The sequence below is a fragment of the Microcaecilia unicolor genome, chromosome 14 (genome assembly GCF_901765095.1).
Source record: "Microcaecilia unicolor chromosome 14, aMicUni1.1, whole genome shotgun sequence".
In the NCBI taxonomy this organism is placed as follows: Eukaryota; Metazoa; Chordata; class Amphibia; order Gymnophiona; family Siphonopidae; genus Microcaecilia; species Microcaecilia unicolor.
In genome coordinates this window covers 44,156,898-44,172,712 of record NC_044044.1, presented here as the reverse complement: position 1 = coordinate 44,172,712, position 15,815 = coordinate 44,156,898, and the positions used below count along the sequence as shown (strand labels likewise).

The following is a 15,815-nucleotide window of genomic DNA, read 5'->3' as shown; positions in this document are numbered from 1 at the left end:
AGACATCCAAGCAGCAATGTCAGACAAGCAGGATGAAATTTTGTCCTGGATTATGGGTGAGATTTCAGGGGTAGAGATGTAGATCTGAGAGTCATCTGCATAAAGATGGTAATGAAAGCCATGAGATGAAATCAGGGTACCAAGGGAAGAGGTATAGATGGAGAAAAGGAGGGGTCCAAGGACAGAACCCTGGGGGACACCAACTGAAAGCGGGATAGAAGTTGAAGAGGATCCACTAGAGTGAACACTGAAAGTGCGAAGTGAGAGGTAAGAGGAGAACCAGGAAAGAACAGGGCCCTGGAATCCAATCGAGGATAGCGTATCAAGGAGTATGGTTGTAACCATAGTTGTTAACCATTGTAGGGCTCCCCAAAGGGAATGCAAGGTTATCACCACAGGGGCGTTAATTGCTTCCATGTTCTTACCCTCAGCATCCAAAGGGGAGGGCACTGCCAGCGGAAGCAGAGGTCACACCGACCTCCGATGCCCCTGTACTTCCTACCTCATCCCGAGTGAATGCGGGCCGTGGTGGAGGGTTTAGATCTGGAGGAGACAATGATGTTTCATTTCCTAGAAGGACCGATTCTCCTTTCTCGGTTCCTTCAGCAGGAGTCTCCACTCCAAAAAGAGATACCGCTGTTGTATAGCGGTCCAGTGTCTGATGGACCGGGGACGAGGTTCTACCCGATGGCAGTCGGGCTTTCACCGTCCCTTTCCTTTTTGTGTGCGACATTATATTAAGGATATCTGTAGAAGTAACGCCAGCAGACAAACACTGATCGCTAACCAACATGCTTGGCCGCCATCTTGACATGCCCCCCTGAAAATAAAAGATTTTTTCAATAGGTATTTTAATATAAGGTCTAAAAGCTCCAGAAAAAGTATTCCAGGCAGTGGCAGATTTAACCCTCCAGCTGCCTCCCTCCAGTGGAGGGGAGGTCCCTTGTCAAAATCAGGACCTGAGTGGTTCTCCCCAATGTCATAAATTAAGGGCAGGCCCATGTAGGATCTTCATTTCTGGTGATGGGCTTTTCAGCTTGGAAAAGAGACGGCTGAGGGGAGACATGATAGAGGTATATAAAATAATGAGTGGAGTGGAACAGGTGGATGTGAAGCGTCTGTTCACGCTTTCCAAAAATACTAGGACTAGGGGGCATGCGATGAAACTACAGTGTAGTAAATTTAAAACAAATCGGAGAAAATATTTCTTCACCCAACACGTAATTAAACTCTGGAATTCGTTGCCGGAGAACGTGGTGAAGGCGGTTAGCTTAGCAGAGTTTAAAAAGGGGTTGGACGGTTTCCTAAAGGACAAGTCCATAAACCGCTACTAAATGGACTTGGGAAAAATCCACAATTCCAGGAATAACATGTATAGAATGTTTGTACGTTTGGGAAGCTCGCCAGGTGCCCTTGGCCTGGATTGGCCGCTGTCGTGGACAGGATGCTGGACCCTTGGTCTTTTCCCAGTGTGGCATTACTTATGTACTTATGATGAGGCAGCAGGCTCCTGATTCCAGAGCAAAACAAAAAAAGGAGACTTCTGAAGAAGACCACAGGAAGGGGCAGGAGAGATGAAAAAATGATTGAGCCAGCTAACACCTGTGCATTACCAAGGTGTAACAGAGGCCCTCCAACAAACATTGAGGTCGCCCGACTGAAACTGTCACTGAACGCTTTCAGCCAAAACCGAAACTGCAGCCGAACTCATCACCAAGGCCGAAACTGAAAACTCAAGTCTGGTTGTGGGAATATGAACCACTGAGGGCTACTGGAGATTGTCAGAGCTTGCAGTCTGTAACCCTTTGCTAAACCCACAGTACCCAAGCCAGACTAATAATTTATATAATGAATAAAATGTATTTTACCTCCCAGGTAAAAAGAGCCTCCATGCACAATAGACCTCAGCTAATGAAAACCGAAACTAAAAACCATGCTGCTTTTATGGTGGCTGACTTTGCACCACACTTGGAGTGACAGCTGACATCATAACTCCACAGACAGGCTAATTCCTAAGAGCTTATCATCCCAAATTTAGGGGTCCTTTTACTAAAGGGTTGTCGCGTGGCAAATTGAAACTACCACAGGGAAACAGAGAGCAACAATACCTCTCTCTCACTTTAGCGCCCCCTGACTGACTAATAGGCCAGAGATCGTTTGTCTCATTCGATCATGCGAAAAATACAGTAAAGAAAATGTTTCACTCAATGTGGAAACTTAAGAAATCAAACCTTTTTTTCCCAAGGGAAGTATTCCGCAGCCTAGTACAATCAATGGTGCTAAGTCACCTAGACTACTGCAACGCCATTTATGCCGGATGCAAAGAACAAATCATTAAGAAGCTTCAAACCGCTCAAAACACAGCAGCCAGACTCATATTTGGGAAAGCGAAATACGAAAGTGCCAAACCTCTAAGAGAACATCTACACCGGCTCCCACTAAAAGAATGTATTGCATTCAAAGTTTGCACCCTGGTCCACAAAATCGTTCATGGAGAAGCTCCGACATACATGTCAGACCTTATAGACTTACCTACGAGGAATGCAAAAAGATCATCACGCACGTTCCTCAATCTCCATTATCCTAATTGCAAAGGGCTGAAATATAAATCCACATACGCGACCAGTTTCTCATACATCAGCACACAGCTATGGAACGCACTACCGAAGGCCATAAAAACAACGCAGGACCTAACCAGCTTCCGAAGACTACTGAAAACAGATCTTTTCAAGAAGGCATACCATAAACATCCATCTTAAATACTAAAAAAAAACCAACACCATACACGATATATACAAAACAACTTTTATCACGACTGATTAAACTCTCTGAAATTAATGAGTAAGCAATACCACTTTAAACTGTATGCTGAATAGGGACTCTATATAGTCGAAGACCCAATGTACGTTACAATCCAATTCACTACTTAGGAACCTTCATGCAATACCATCATGAATTATTCTTTACCATGTATGTATGCACACGATGTACATATACAACATGATCTGTTCTTATTATGTTATGTTACATGTTTAGTACCAAGTATGTATGCACCTTAACGCAATACTATTTGTAATCCTGCTACCCGGAAATGGCAACCGCCATTACGGCAAATGTAAGCCACATTGAGCCTGCAAATTGGTGGGAAAATGTGGGATACAAATGCTACAAATAATAATAATAGGTGTGTTGGTCACAGGCACACAAAAGAAAAAGAGGATATTTCCTACAAATCTGGAGGGCATTTCTGAAGAAGTCCAAAAGAAGGACATAACCTCTTAAAAGAGGTCATATGTTTTCTCCTCCTGGGATGTGATGGACTTGTTTATTTATTTGAGTTGTGTGTGGTTTTTTTTTCATGCTATTTTACCTGCTTTGGTGTGTTTGGTTGAAAACTGCCTAGAATTAGAGATCGTGTGGGTTTTCAAGTTTTAAATATATCAACGGAGAGTCCAGGGCTTGGTTCCCAGTGTCCTCTTAGTGGCTGTAACTTCCCTGTACTGATTCCAAACCTCCTTTTCTGTGCGTTGTTGTTTTTTCACGGTGTGATGATAGGATGAAGCCTTAGGAATCTCTCTCTCTTGTGTACAGGATTCTTGCTATATGTGTCTTCCTGGTGCACTGGGGGTTATGGGGATTAAGCTTGATTTGCAGCCGTGTCAGAAACCATAACTAGCATTGCAGCTTCCAAAAGCTGTTCTGAGATTGCTGAGCACTGGCACATGCCCAGGCCACTCCCCTCGTATCCTGCAGGAAGAGAGTGGATGTGGCCCCCTTTGTGGTCAAAACAGGAGAGTGGCTGGGCTATAAATTTCTGGTGGAAAGTGGTGAGCAGCAAAGAAGAGAGAAGCCTCAAACTCCCCGTGAGAGCATCAAGGAAGGACAAGTCATGAGACCACTGACCCTGGTCACTCTGCTGGCACTGGCCGTAATCTGCCTCTGCCATAGAGGTAAGCGGGCAACCCTGAGTCACCTACCAAAATGCTACATTAGAGATTTGCTTAGGATGACATATAGCTAGTGTATAGGTGTGATTTAATGCCTGTGTGTATTTAAATGAACTGTTATTTGTATATATGTTTCAAAAGTTTGTTCTTTCTGAATTTGAAGCCTATTGGAGTAAATGTGATTGAATTTGGCAGGGCAATATAAGAGGAAGGTCACAGGCTGCTTTTCAAAATGTCCAGTCTTAGATAAGTACATAAGTATTGCCATACTGGGACAGACCGAAGGTCCATCAAGCCCAGCATCCTGTTTCCAACAGTGGCCAATCCAGGTCAGAAGTATCTGGCAAGATCCCAAAAAAGTACAAAACATTTTATGCTGCTTATCCCAGAAATAAGCAGTGGATTTTCCCCCCAAGTCCATTTTAATAATGGTCTATGGACGTTTCCTTTAGGAAGCCATCCAAAAATATTTTAAACCCCGCTAAGCTAACCGCCTTTACTACTTTCTCCGGCAATGAATTCCAAAGTTTAATTACACGTTGAGTGAAGAAAAATGTTCTCCGATTCGTTTTAAATTTACTACTCAGAAATCAGACTGTCTCTGAGAAACACACACTCACTTTTTCTCTGACACACACTCTCTCTTTCTCTCTTTGACTTTCCATTAATAATACCCAAGGGCAATCACTTAAAGTGACACATATTAACATCAAAACTTCTTACTTTTCTCATGATGAACTTAATGGAGTGGGCTCAGGGTTAGACTTGCCAAAGAATCAGTATATGTTCACCTCTAATTCTGAAACAAACAAAAAAATGTATTTCTCAATGCTTTGCAATAAAGAACTGATTTAATATATCTTTTACAAATTAAATCTGACTTGGACTGTCTTCTAATATAACAACCATTAGATACTGAATGCTGGAATCTCAAATATGGCATGCCATTAAATCATTTGCTAGCAGAAATATACGTCATGACATTACTTCCAGTTCACTACTCCTAACCCTGAGGGATCCACAGATTTCTCCCTTAGGGAGGAGTGTGGAAAATTTGTGTGGACTAGCGCAAGAAATACACTAAAATTGAAAATGTAGTTAGAATTAAAGGTTGCATTCCCTTTTATATATCTAGAATTTAAAATTGCTTTAAGAATGTAATTAGCTCTGCTGCTGTTATCTCTTTGTGTTCAAACCTCATCTGATCCAGACAGTATTATTATTAAAAATTTCTGTCTGTATAGCAAGATGTTCCAAGCAGAGGCGGGGTACAAGGGGAGCAGCTGGCTCCCCCAAAATGGATCTTGAATACAATGGTATACAAACAGCCCAGAACACAGCAGCCAGACTTATATTCGGCAAACCAAAATACGAAAGCGCAACACCCCTTTGCGAAAAACTACACTGGCTCCCACTCAAAGAACGCATCACGTTCAAACTCTGTACCTTGGTCCATAAAATCATCCATGTTGACGCCCCAGCCTACATGTCGGACCTAATAGAACTTCCACCCAGGAACGCAAAAAAATCCTCCCGCACATTCCTCAATCTTCATCCTCCCAAATGTAAAGGCTTGAAATACAAATCAATGCATGCATCAACCTTTTCCTATACAAGCACACAGCTCTGGAACTCACTGCCACGTAACCTGAAATCGGTCTACGAAATGACCAATTTCCGCAAACTCCTGAAAACTTATCTCTTCAACAAAATATATCACAAAGAACAACACACGTAACTCTACATTCTCTAAGATATCCAGAAACATTCTTTAATGTCTTCTGCTTTCACACTATCATGCGCCTAATGTCTATGGCTTTAACACTATCATGTATTTCACCATTATGTAACCAAAACTTGCTGTAAAACCAAATGTACATTCTTTTCTATTTCCAGTATCCACGATGAATTGTAAGCCACATTGAGCCTGCAAAAAGGTGGGATAATGTGGGATACAAATGTAATAATAATAATCTATGTGGATCAGCTCTTTAGCTTCACACTGAAGCCTATTTTACCAAAGGTCTGCTCCCCCAGACACCAAAACTTGGCTATGCTTCTGATTCAAAGGGACTAGAACGATCCCCACCTCCCTCTATGCAATGTGCAATTCAGAAAGTGGGAATAAAACTTTCAGGCTCTGTTTCTAAGCATGTTTCTCCTTCTCTCCTTCAGATGCAGATAACTCTAACGGCGCTCCAGATGCCCACAACACCGAAGGTCAGTAGGAGGTTGGGTTTGGGCTTAGAGCTGGCTCGGTCATATGCCGAGTAGGCAGTGGCCTAGGGCTGGAGGGGGTGGGGTGGCAAAGAGCGGCTGCAGTCAAAGCAAAACAAGAGATCCCGACAGGCAGACACTAGCAAAGAAACATCAGCCTGTATTTTTACCTGCAGGGAGGGTGAGTAGGTTTCAGCCAGAGAATTTACCTGAGTAACATAGTAAATGATGGCAGATAAAGACCTGAACGGTCCATCCAGTCTGCCCAACAAGATAAACTCCTTTTACATGGTATGTGATACGTCCCTGTCTTTCTCAGGGCACAGACCATAGAAGTCTGCCCATTACTCCTCTTGTACTAAAAGTTCTGAAGCGAACGTTGAAGCCCCTTAAAATTTACACTGAAGCCCATCCATATCTATTCAGTCACGATCAGGGCTTCCCAATTAAATGGCTTTTGGAACTTCCCTCATGATGTAAATATATAACTTCCAATTCTGCATTTGTACATGTACACACGTGTACTGGGAAAGATGAGTGGAATTATCAAAATGTGTGTGGGGGGGGGGGGGGAAGGGATGAGGATCCTGGAAGGTATTTGAAGAGGGCACAAGGCTGCAGGTTTGCCTAGGGCACCCTGTATTGATCCTGAAACCCTTCCCATCCTCTAGTTTTGTGTGAAAGAGACTGTGAGCACGCCCCCCCCCCCACCCCGAGTTTAGAGAGTATGAGAGACTGACCTAAACTGCTCAGATCTTACAGGGTGTGTAGGAGATTGTCATAAACCCTTCCTGATTATTGAAGAGAACAGCCAAGTGACCCAATTCTAGGAGAGACTTTTTTTGGCCAGTCCTGGGTTTGAACTGATATCCCAGAGCAGTGTGGGATTTGTAGTCCCTGATTCTACCGATCAGTGCTGCAGGTCCCCTAGTGCACCAGGACGAGGCTGGCCTAAAATCTGCCTCCTGGAACGGGAAAACATAGAAGCTTTGAGTGAATATAATTTTTAAAAATTCACGGGATGTCTCTGGTGAAAGTTAATTGATGGGGGAGGCACAAGACTAAACAGAACTTTGGTTTTCATTTGGGGCATCTTCGCTGTCTGGGTTGTGCTGCCTGGTCTATAAACTTGGTAATCTCAAGAGGTAAAATTCAAGGTTGGGGATGAAAACCATGATATCAGCTGCTCTGAGAAATCAATTCTAGCTGCTGTCCCAGTGTCCCTTGGCTGATGAATTTCTAAGGTCTATAGAAGAGCCATTTCCAGAAGATGTGGCTGTAATGACTTGACCTTTCCTGAGGGAAGCCACCTTCAACCAGGTCAAGCCAAACAGGCTGTGCCAGTTCCCACATTCTCCCCATTTTGTGCAGCGATTTGTAGATATCTGTTATCCTAAGAAAACTGGAACTGCAGATCCATGCATGTGGAGAGGTAAAAATTGGACTGAATTGACCCAGAGATTGGGGGGTGGGAGCAAAGCTACGCATTGACTAACACACCCAGGCAGTGAAAGAGCTTCTTCCAGGTGGAGTGGAGGGGACTGAAATTATTCAGCCATGTGGGGCAGTCTGGTCTTCTTATAAGCCTAGCAAAATGTCCTTAAGTTTGATACAGCTTCTCCTTCCTATCAACAGCAATTGCTTCCAATCCTGCCTCGGCCAACGCCTTCGTAAAGAGAAATAAGAGGCAATACAACCCCAACAGGTAACAAACTGGTCTTTCAGGGGATGATGCAACTGGGTGTGAAAATTGAATATATGTTGGGGTTGCTTTGGTATGGTATCTATCGGTTAACATCAGATGTGTCACAAGATGAAGAATTTCTATGGTTGTCATCTCTACTTACTTTACATTTACTCCCAACTTGTATAAGATCTCCCAAGGTCATAGATTGTAAACTATTATTAACCTTACTGTTATTAGATAAAACCTGTAAGATTTGGAAAGTCTTGAAATGTATCTTTCACGGATTTAGTATACTATCTCATCAGTGGGTATTATGATTGCTTTTCTGATTATGATTGCATCCCTTCTGACGATGACAACGATAGAATACTTTAATGTTTAATAAAGACTTGATAGACCGCCAAAATCAAAGCCGTGTACAATCAATTAAACAAATTTAGAAAAGGAAAGAAAGCTACAATAAAATAGTTCTCCTCAGTAGTATTTTGTTATAAAAATTCAATAAAATGTTTGAACATATATATATATACGGCCATGGCACTCCAGGACAATGGAACAAGGTAGGGCAGTTTTGAGTTTTGCCCCGTTTCATGCAGGAATGTAATTCTGATTCTTGTAGAAGTGACATATGCTGTGGAGCAAGGTGAGGATCAGATCAGCCTGGGCAGTTGATCCGGCATGAGAGAGCAGTCCTACATCCACTGAAGACAGTGCTTCTCACCCCACTCCTGGAAGCACCTAGCCAGTTAGGTTTTCAGGATTATCACCATGAACATGCATAAGAGAAATCTGCATAGAGGGGAGATCCATTGTACATAAATCTATCTCATGCATATTCACTCTGGTGATCATGAAAACCTGACTGACTAGGAAAGGGTTGAGGAACATTGAATTAAGATATGCTGCTTACTTAGAAGAGCACAAAACCAGCTCAAGAAATCCGTTCCAGCCAGATGGATTTGTGTTTAAATACCTTTATTTTCACTGTTTGTTCTCTCTATGACTGCAGCTATGGAGCTAATGCTGTGGGCCCAGACCCCCTGGAACCGTACCGAGAGGTCTGTGAGCTCAGCCCAGACTGTGATGAGTTGGCAGATCAAATTGGCTTTGAGGAGGCCTACAGACGCTTCTATGGACCACTGTAAGACCCACACCTTCAACCTTCGATGTGTGGGGCCAGCCAGATGAAAGATTCTGGCACACATTATTCTTTGAAGTTTAAGCAGGGGAGGGGGAAGTGATATTTTGTTTTAGTTGTATATTGCATGCTAGTTGAATTCTAGAGGGCAAGCATTTTTAACCTGGTCCCTGGGTACCCTCACAGCCTGTTGGGCATTCGGGATATCCACCCTGAATCCAAACTACCAGGAGGGAGTCTTTTTGGCTGGACCTGGTGCTGAACTCGCAGCCCAAAGCATTGTGGGATTTGTAGTCCCTGAGTGTACCCATTGAAATCAGTGCTACAGGATGAGGTTGTCAGAAATCCAGGACTGACTTAAAATCTCCTTCCTGGAAGTGGGCAACTTTGAAGCTCTGCATGAATATGCATGAGATTGATCAATCTTATATTAGTTGCACATAACAAGCGGGGGATCCAGTCACCAAACACACAAGAACCCAACACTTATAACACCGATGGGAAAAATTCCAACATAATGAATACACAAGTCGCAACTCAATTTCAGTCTTTAGAAACCTCAGCTGGTGACTCGTTTCACACGAGGGATTTCACCTTGTGACTCACCACAATCGTCACTGGTTTCACCAACAACCTATTTCTCTAAAAAAAAGTTTTTACTTTCCTTAATATTTGCATATTCACATACATATTTGTACGACTGAAATCACTTAAAAGGACCTGTTGGCATTTCAGTGAGATATATATATATATATATATATATATATATATATACTAGTAAAAAAGCCCCGTTTCTGATGGAAATGAAACGGGGGCTAGCAATGTTTTCTTCTGTGTGCATGTGGGAGTGTGTGTGTCCCTGCCCTCTGGCCTCTCTCCCCTCCCCCCTCTGAGTCCTTCACTGTTACAGAGCCAGCGATTTGATTTCTTGCTCTGCTGTTTTCCTTCACTGACTGTGTTACAGAGAGGGCGGGGCAGACACTCATAGGGAAACCGGATATCTCGCCTCCTTCACACTTCCGGCTGGAGGCTTCATGGAACGTTGGCGTTGCCTTTTATATAGAGAGATGTGTGTGTGTGTGTGTGTGTGTGTGTGTGTGAATATGCCAATATTAAAGAAAGTTAAAAAAATTTTTTTTAGTGAAACCAGTGACAATTGTGGTGAGTTATGGGGTGAAATCCCATGTTGGAATTTTTCCATCATTTATATAACCATTGGGATCTTGGGTGCTTGGTGACTGCGTCCATCATAGGCAGATTTATTTCATGTATGTTCAGGGAAATTTCCTGAGAACCCAACCGGCTGTGGGATCATCAGGACAAGTTTGGGAAGCCCTGGTACAGGGAATAGGGTCTGACACTATTTATAGTTTTTACGGATGCCAATCCAATAATTGTATGCAGTTGGAAGGGGGAGGGGTATGGGGCCCAGGACTGGATCGGCCTATCCTTAAAAAAAAATAGCCACATCTTAACCAGTGAACCAGAAGCAAAACTGGGTCACACCTATAGGCAGAGTGAAACACGTAACCCTGTCTTTCTACATTTTATTTGACTGGCCCATAAGCTCTATGTAGCAGGGACTGTCCCTTTTCTCTGTCTCTACCCCACTGCATACACCAGTCGTGGCAAACACCTGCCATCTACATATCAACCACCAGGTGGCAGAGCTACTTTATCGCCTGCAAACCAATTTCTGGTTTTGAAGGGGGATGGCAGTGCCTATGTTATCGTGCCCCATGACTCCTCCTCCTCCTGTTTGGGTAGGGGAGGGGCACTATAATCCTTTAAAGAATACAGCTATTACCAATGCCTGATGTTCTGGGCTCATCAAGTCATGGGAAAGGGAGAGGGGAAAACACATTTTTTGTATGCAAACTGTTAAAACATGTTTACCCCTAAATGGACACATGACCCCTCAGTGGTCTGTGTGGTGTTTGAAAGGACACGTGACCCCCCAATGAGAAGGATACATTTTACTGTTTTTCAAATGTTGAAATGCCTTAAGCTGGTTGTAAGCTCTTTGGGACAGGATCCTTTCTGTGGTTCCTTTATAGCAAGGGGCTACCTATGTAGCTCAGCCCCGGAGAGCCAAGCCAAGGGGGTGAAAAAGAGTAATTAGCATCCATAGTCCAGGTTTGTCTTAATTCTTCACGACTTCTTTTAGGCTAGGAGGATCTAAGATGAATGAGTTGAGGATGGTTCTTTCTTATCTGGCACTGAGAACCTGTACCACATGGATGGGTAAGGGGGGGGAGAGGAGACAGTTTTATCTCTTGGTACCCCAAATAGTAGACTGCCTGGTGCCATTTTTTTTAAACTAAATTATTAGTCCTGCTTCTTGGGTTGGCAAACCTAGCTCTGGAGTAAACAGCAAGCGAAAGAGGAATCATAAGTGGTTTGTGTATCATTCAGTCCAGTTAGGTGTTGCAGCCTGTATACAATTTATTAAATGTATGAGAAAGAAAAGACCAGGTTATTAAAAGTTGGCTGACTACAACGATAACTGGAGACCTTATGCTGTTTGTATGAAACTGTTTCTATTGCGTTAGGCAGAAATGAAAGTTTTTGTAGTTCCCGGCACTGATCATGCCTGTTCCATCACCAGCCTTCTCACTAGAGATCCAGCCCCACTGAGCCAGGGTGACACTCACTTGTATTAAAGGAAGCGCTGCCCTTGTCTCTGGGTGCCAAGCATAAACAGACAGGTGCACTTATCTCATGGCCTCCACAGGGAGGGCAGGAGCTTGGGCTTAAAGGAATCTTGAAAGGTGTCTCACACCCCTTTAACCTTACCCCTCACCACCATGCTGAGGCTGGAAAAAGGGGTTGGAGCAGGTTCTGGTCAGACTGGAACTCTGGCATATGCCCAGTTCATGGGATATATGTCCAACAGGCTTAGCAGGGTGCTAATAGGGGAGTGGGAGGAGCTGTCCAGGTGGCAGAATCCCTTCTGGGTGAAAAGAATGACTGAGCACATCAAGGATGAGCAGCTGATGAAAATCAGGAAGAGGGGACCCTCTCCTACCATCCGGTTTCAGGGAGGGGAGTGGACTGGAAATCAGAGTGGTGGGAATTAGGTGAGTGGGGGTACAAATATATTTGCCCAACCCAAATTCTAAGATGACTCATTGTGGTTCTGAGGGCAAGAGGTTGTCCACTCCTATCTTATGACATAAGATGTCCACAGACAGCGCCATCCAAACACAGAAAAAGGGCATTTAACAGCGAGCAGAAAGCTCCAACACAGGTGCAGAGATGCCAAGTTACCCAGTTCCAATCCTGGATGCCTGACCACCCCATCCTGGTGCATTATGGAACTTGCAGTAGTGATTTCAATGGCCAGGGTCAGGCACTACAGATCCCACACTGCTTTGGACTGGAACTGGCTAACTTGACATCTCTACAGGAGGAAGTGAAAACGTCTGTCCCAAACAGAGCCACACACAACACCAAGGTACAGGGCCCAGTTTATTTACAGGCACTGACATTGAAAGACTTCATCAATCATTCTAGGTAGGAAAATGAACATTGACCATGATCATCTTACATAGAACAGTAAGAGGCCAGCCAGCATTAGCCCCGGTGCATTACCAGAGATTTCCAGCTGCTCTCTGGTTTATTTTTATTATTTTATTAGGATTGAGTTACCACCTTATTGAAAGAATTCACTCAAGGCGGTGTACAGTAAGAATAAATCAAACATAAGCAATAGACAATTACAACAGTAAAAATATTGAAACAATACAGGCATAGCATCCTACTTATATCAACACAGTATGTAATAGAACATTTTAATAGACAGCATAGGGTACTTTCACCCCTAGGGATCCGCTGTGCCTATCCCTGGCTTTCTCAAACTTCATTGCCACCAGTTTGCCCTCTGTTTAATTTTAATGTTGGGCCCTGCAGATTCTGCTATATGGACATAATACAGCAGGTATTAAACCTCCTGTCACCTTTCTGGGAGGGATGCAAGATGGCTAATCATGGCAAAAACAAACTCAGTTAAAATCTTTTTCAGAAATCGATCAGAACCCACATAGACAAAACCACCCGCGACAAGGAGATGGTCCCTTTGCTCATACTGCGTCCACAAAGTCAAAACCTTAACTCTGCATCATGTAACATCCCACCACACTCTCCACGAGGCAATCAGGCACTTTCCCGGTAGGGGGAAGAAAAGGTTTCTCAAATGCAACATTTTGCCAAGATTTTTACGTTCTTTTTCTTGATTTCTGCTTCCAGGGCAGTTTTTCTTCCCTTCATCGCAGGAGATTTAAGCCCAGGACAGAAAACTGCATCTCAGCTCTGGATTAGTGGGAAATTGTTAACAGAATACTAGTTTCCTAAGTACAATATTTTAAACACCGGTTATTAAATAGCTGCCGAGTGTTGGACAGATAGCATGTAATCAAGAGCCAGGAATAATTCAATACTGCTGCATCTCAGTCTATTAAGCTCATAGCTCTACTATACCAGGAAAAAAAAGTACCGTGATTCTGCCAAGTTATACGCAGGCACCGAAATTCCCTTTGTGATCTGTGTCAACCAGGCGCGTAGCCAGACCTCGATGAAAGGGGGGGCCATACCTTGACGGGAGGGGGGGGGCCAGAGCCCAATGTGGGGGGCACATTTTAGCCCGCCTCCCCAGCTTCCAACCCCCTGCCACAGCTGCGAACGTACCTTGGCTGGTGGGGGTTGGGAACCCCCACCAGCCAAACTGGGGGCCCCAGAGCCAATTTGGGGGGGGGGGCCCAGCCCCCTGTGACCCCCTGTAGCTACACCACTAGTGTCAACCATCTCTTGCTCAGATGGTCTAGCTTTCACCCCTTCAAACCATAAGTTCACAGCTGGATGACCAGGCTATACCCCTCCTCTGGCACATGGGTGTATAACCCTCAGCCAAACAGACAAAAAAGAGAATTAAGTCACATGCATTAGATGTTCTGTAAGCTTGGTTATGTCTCTCTGGAGGGCTTCTGCAGCTCCAGATGTTGGCACTGCAGAGGCTCAACCTATACTCCCACATCAGCTCAGTCCCACCTACGATGAGCTCTACAAAATCCATAGCTGACAGCTTCCCAAGTTCTAGCAGGGATATTTTTGTCCAGTCCAGGACTTCTGACAAACCTGATGCATCATGGAACCACCCAGCAATGATTTTAATGGGTAGAATCAGGGACTACAAATCCCACAGTGCTTTGTGATGTCCGTTCAAAACCAGGACTGGACAATAAGTCTCCCTCCTGGAACTGGGCAACTTTGCAGCTATGAGAAAAAAAGTTAGTTGCAGGGATAAACATAAAATCCCCAGTAAAAAATTGAAAACCAGGAAACTGGGGGGGGGGGGTTACATAAAAAATTAAACAACTCTATGGTCCACAGGACTGTCTGATACCCCATTTGAACTAGTTTTGTTTCTCTCCTTCACTAATATTCCACTCAGTCCATCTTCCAAACATACTCTGAACCTCTATCCCCCGGTGCTAATTCTCATAGAGAGATGCCACATGCCAGTCACCAAAGTTGGGACTCCCCAGCTCAGGCCTGCTCAGTCCACTGGTGACAAATCACATTACAGACACAAGCTATCTTTTCCCTTCCTCCTCTACCTCACCCAAATCCCATGACATATGATGCCATAACCTAGAAGGAAACCAGAAGGTCCCAGGTCATTGAGACAAGCTGAGCTAGTCCATGACTGGTTTTCTGTCTTTCCCCAGTAGATCCCAGTATCTCCAGGAGACGCAGGGACTGTAAATTCAAGGAACAAATCCAGATTCTGGAGTCACCTCACAACCCAAAACAGCACCTTTACTACACCAAGAGCATGAAAGAAAAAAAACATTGACTTCTGACAGTTGCTTTAAACCCTATGGAAGATTAACAGGGCAGGGCAGAGCTGGGAAGTGATGCAGACAGGTGACTGTTTCATTTTTTAAGACACACATAGCATGGTTCATTAATGCCATGCGAGAAGATTGACTCAATGAGAACAACTTGGCCCTTCCTGTCTGCCCGTTTGTACCTACATTGGCTGTGGTCTCGTCCTCTCTGCTCCCCTGTGCCTGTCCCACACCACTGGCGTAGCTAGACCTCGAGGTGAGAGGGGGCCAGAGCCCAAGGTGGGGGAGCACATTTTGGTTGCTGCACCGCTGCCACTCCCCCTCTGCTGCCCACTGCTGCTGCTGTACATCTTGGCTGGCAGGGGTTCCCAACCCCCGCAAGCTGAAGCACAGCCACCGCAAGTACCTTGGCTGGAGGGGGTCCCCAACCCCCCCCCCCCCCCAGAAGCTGAAGACTTCATCCAACACTGGTCTCCGGCACCACCACTTTGCCTGCCCTACTCTCTCTTCCCCTCACCTCCAGCACACTCCTTTTAGTGAAACTGAGCATGCTCAATTTCACTAAAAGGAGAGCGCCTGATGTAAGGGGAAGAGAGAGCAGGGCAAGTAATGCGGCAGCACTGCCACAGACCAGCACTGGACAAAATCTTCAGCTGGCGGGGGTTGGGGATCCCCGCCAGCCAACCAGGAGCCCAGAGCAAATTATTTTTTTTTGGGGGGGGGGGGAGGGGGCTCAGGGCCCCATGGCCTCACCTAGCTACGCCACTGTAACATGCCCAAGTTCTGGTGTCCACCACCCTCTCATATGCCTTTGGCAGCTTCATACAACAACCCCTTGTGCTTGAGCATTTCATTCATTACCAGAAACTATAAATTTCCTCCCTCTTTTCACCTCAGTCTTTCTTAACTGTACTTACCTTGTTCGCTAAACTCTCGAGGAGATTCTCTTTATATTTCACCCAGCCAAATCCGAACAG

General features: G+C 44.5%; 1 protein-coding gene across 1 annotated transcript; it reads left to right on the top strand.

Moving 5' to 3' along the window:
* The first annotated feature begins 3,769 nt into the window (after nucleotides 1–3,769).
* On the top strand, nucleotides 3,770–9,735 carry BGLAP (bone gamma-carboxyglutamate protein). The gene is made up of 4 exons (XM_030186932.1): nucleotides 3,770–3,950; nucleotides 6,123–6,167; nucleotides 7,800–7,869; nucleotides 8,861–9,735. The coding sequence occupies exons 1-4, from the start codon at nucleotides 3,890–3,892 to the stop codon at nucleotides 8,994–8,996; spliced, it is 312 nt and encodes a 103-aa protein (XP_030042792.1). The 5' UTR covers nucleotides 3,770–3,889; the 3' UTR covers nucleotides 8,997–9,735.
* Nucleotides 9,736–15,815: the final 6,080 nt, after the last annotated feature.

Excerpts from the sequence above, each read along its gene's own strand:
- BGLAP (XM_030186932.1), top strand. The coding sequence starts at position 3,890 with ATGAGACCACTGACCCTGGTCACTCTGCTGGCACTGGCCGTAATCTGC. Across the intron at positions 3,951-6,122 it reads AATCTGCCTCTGCCATAGAG|ATGCAGATAACTCTAACGGC; the intron begins GTAAGCGGGCAA and ends TCTCTCCTTCAG. Across the intron at positions 7,870-8,860 it reads AGGCAATACAACCCCAACAG|CTATGGAGCTAATGCTGTGG; the intron begins GTAACAAACTGG and ends CTATGACTGCAG.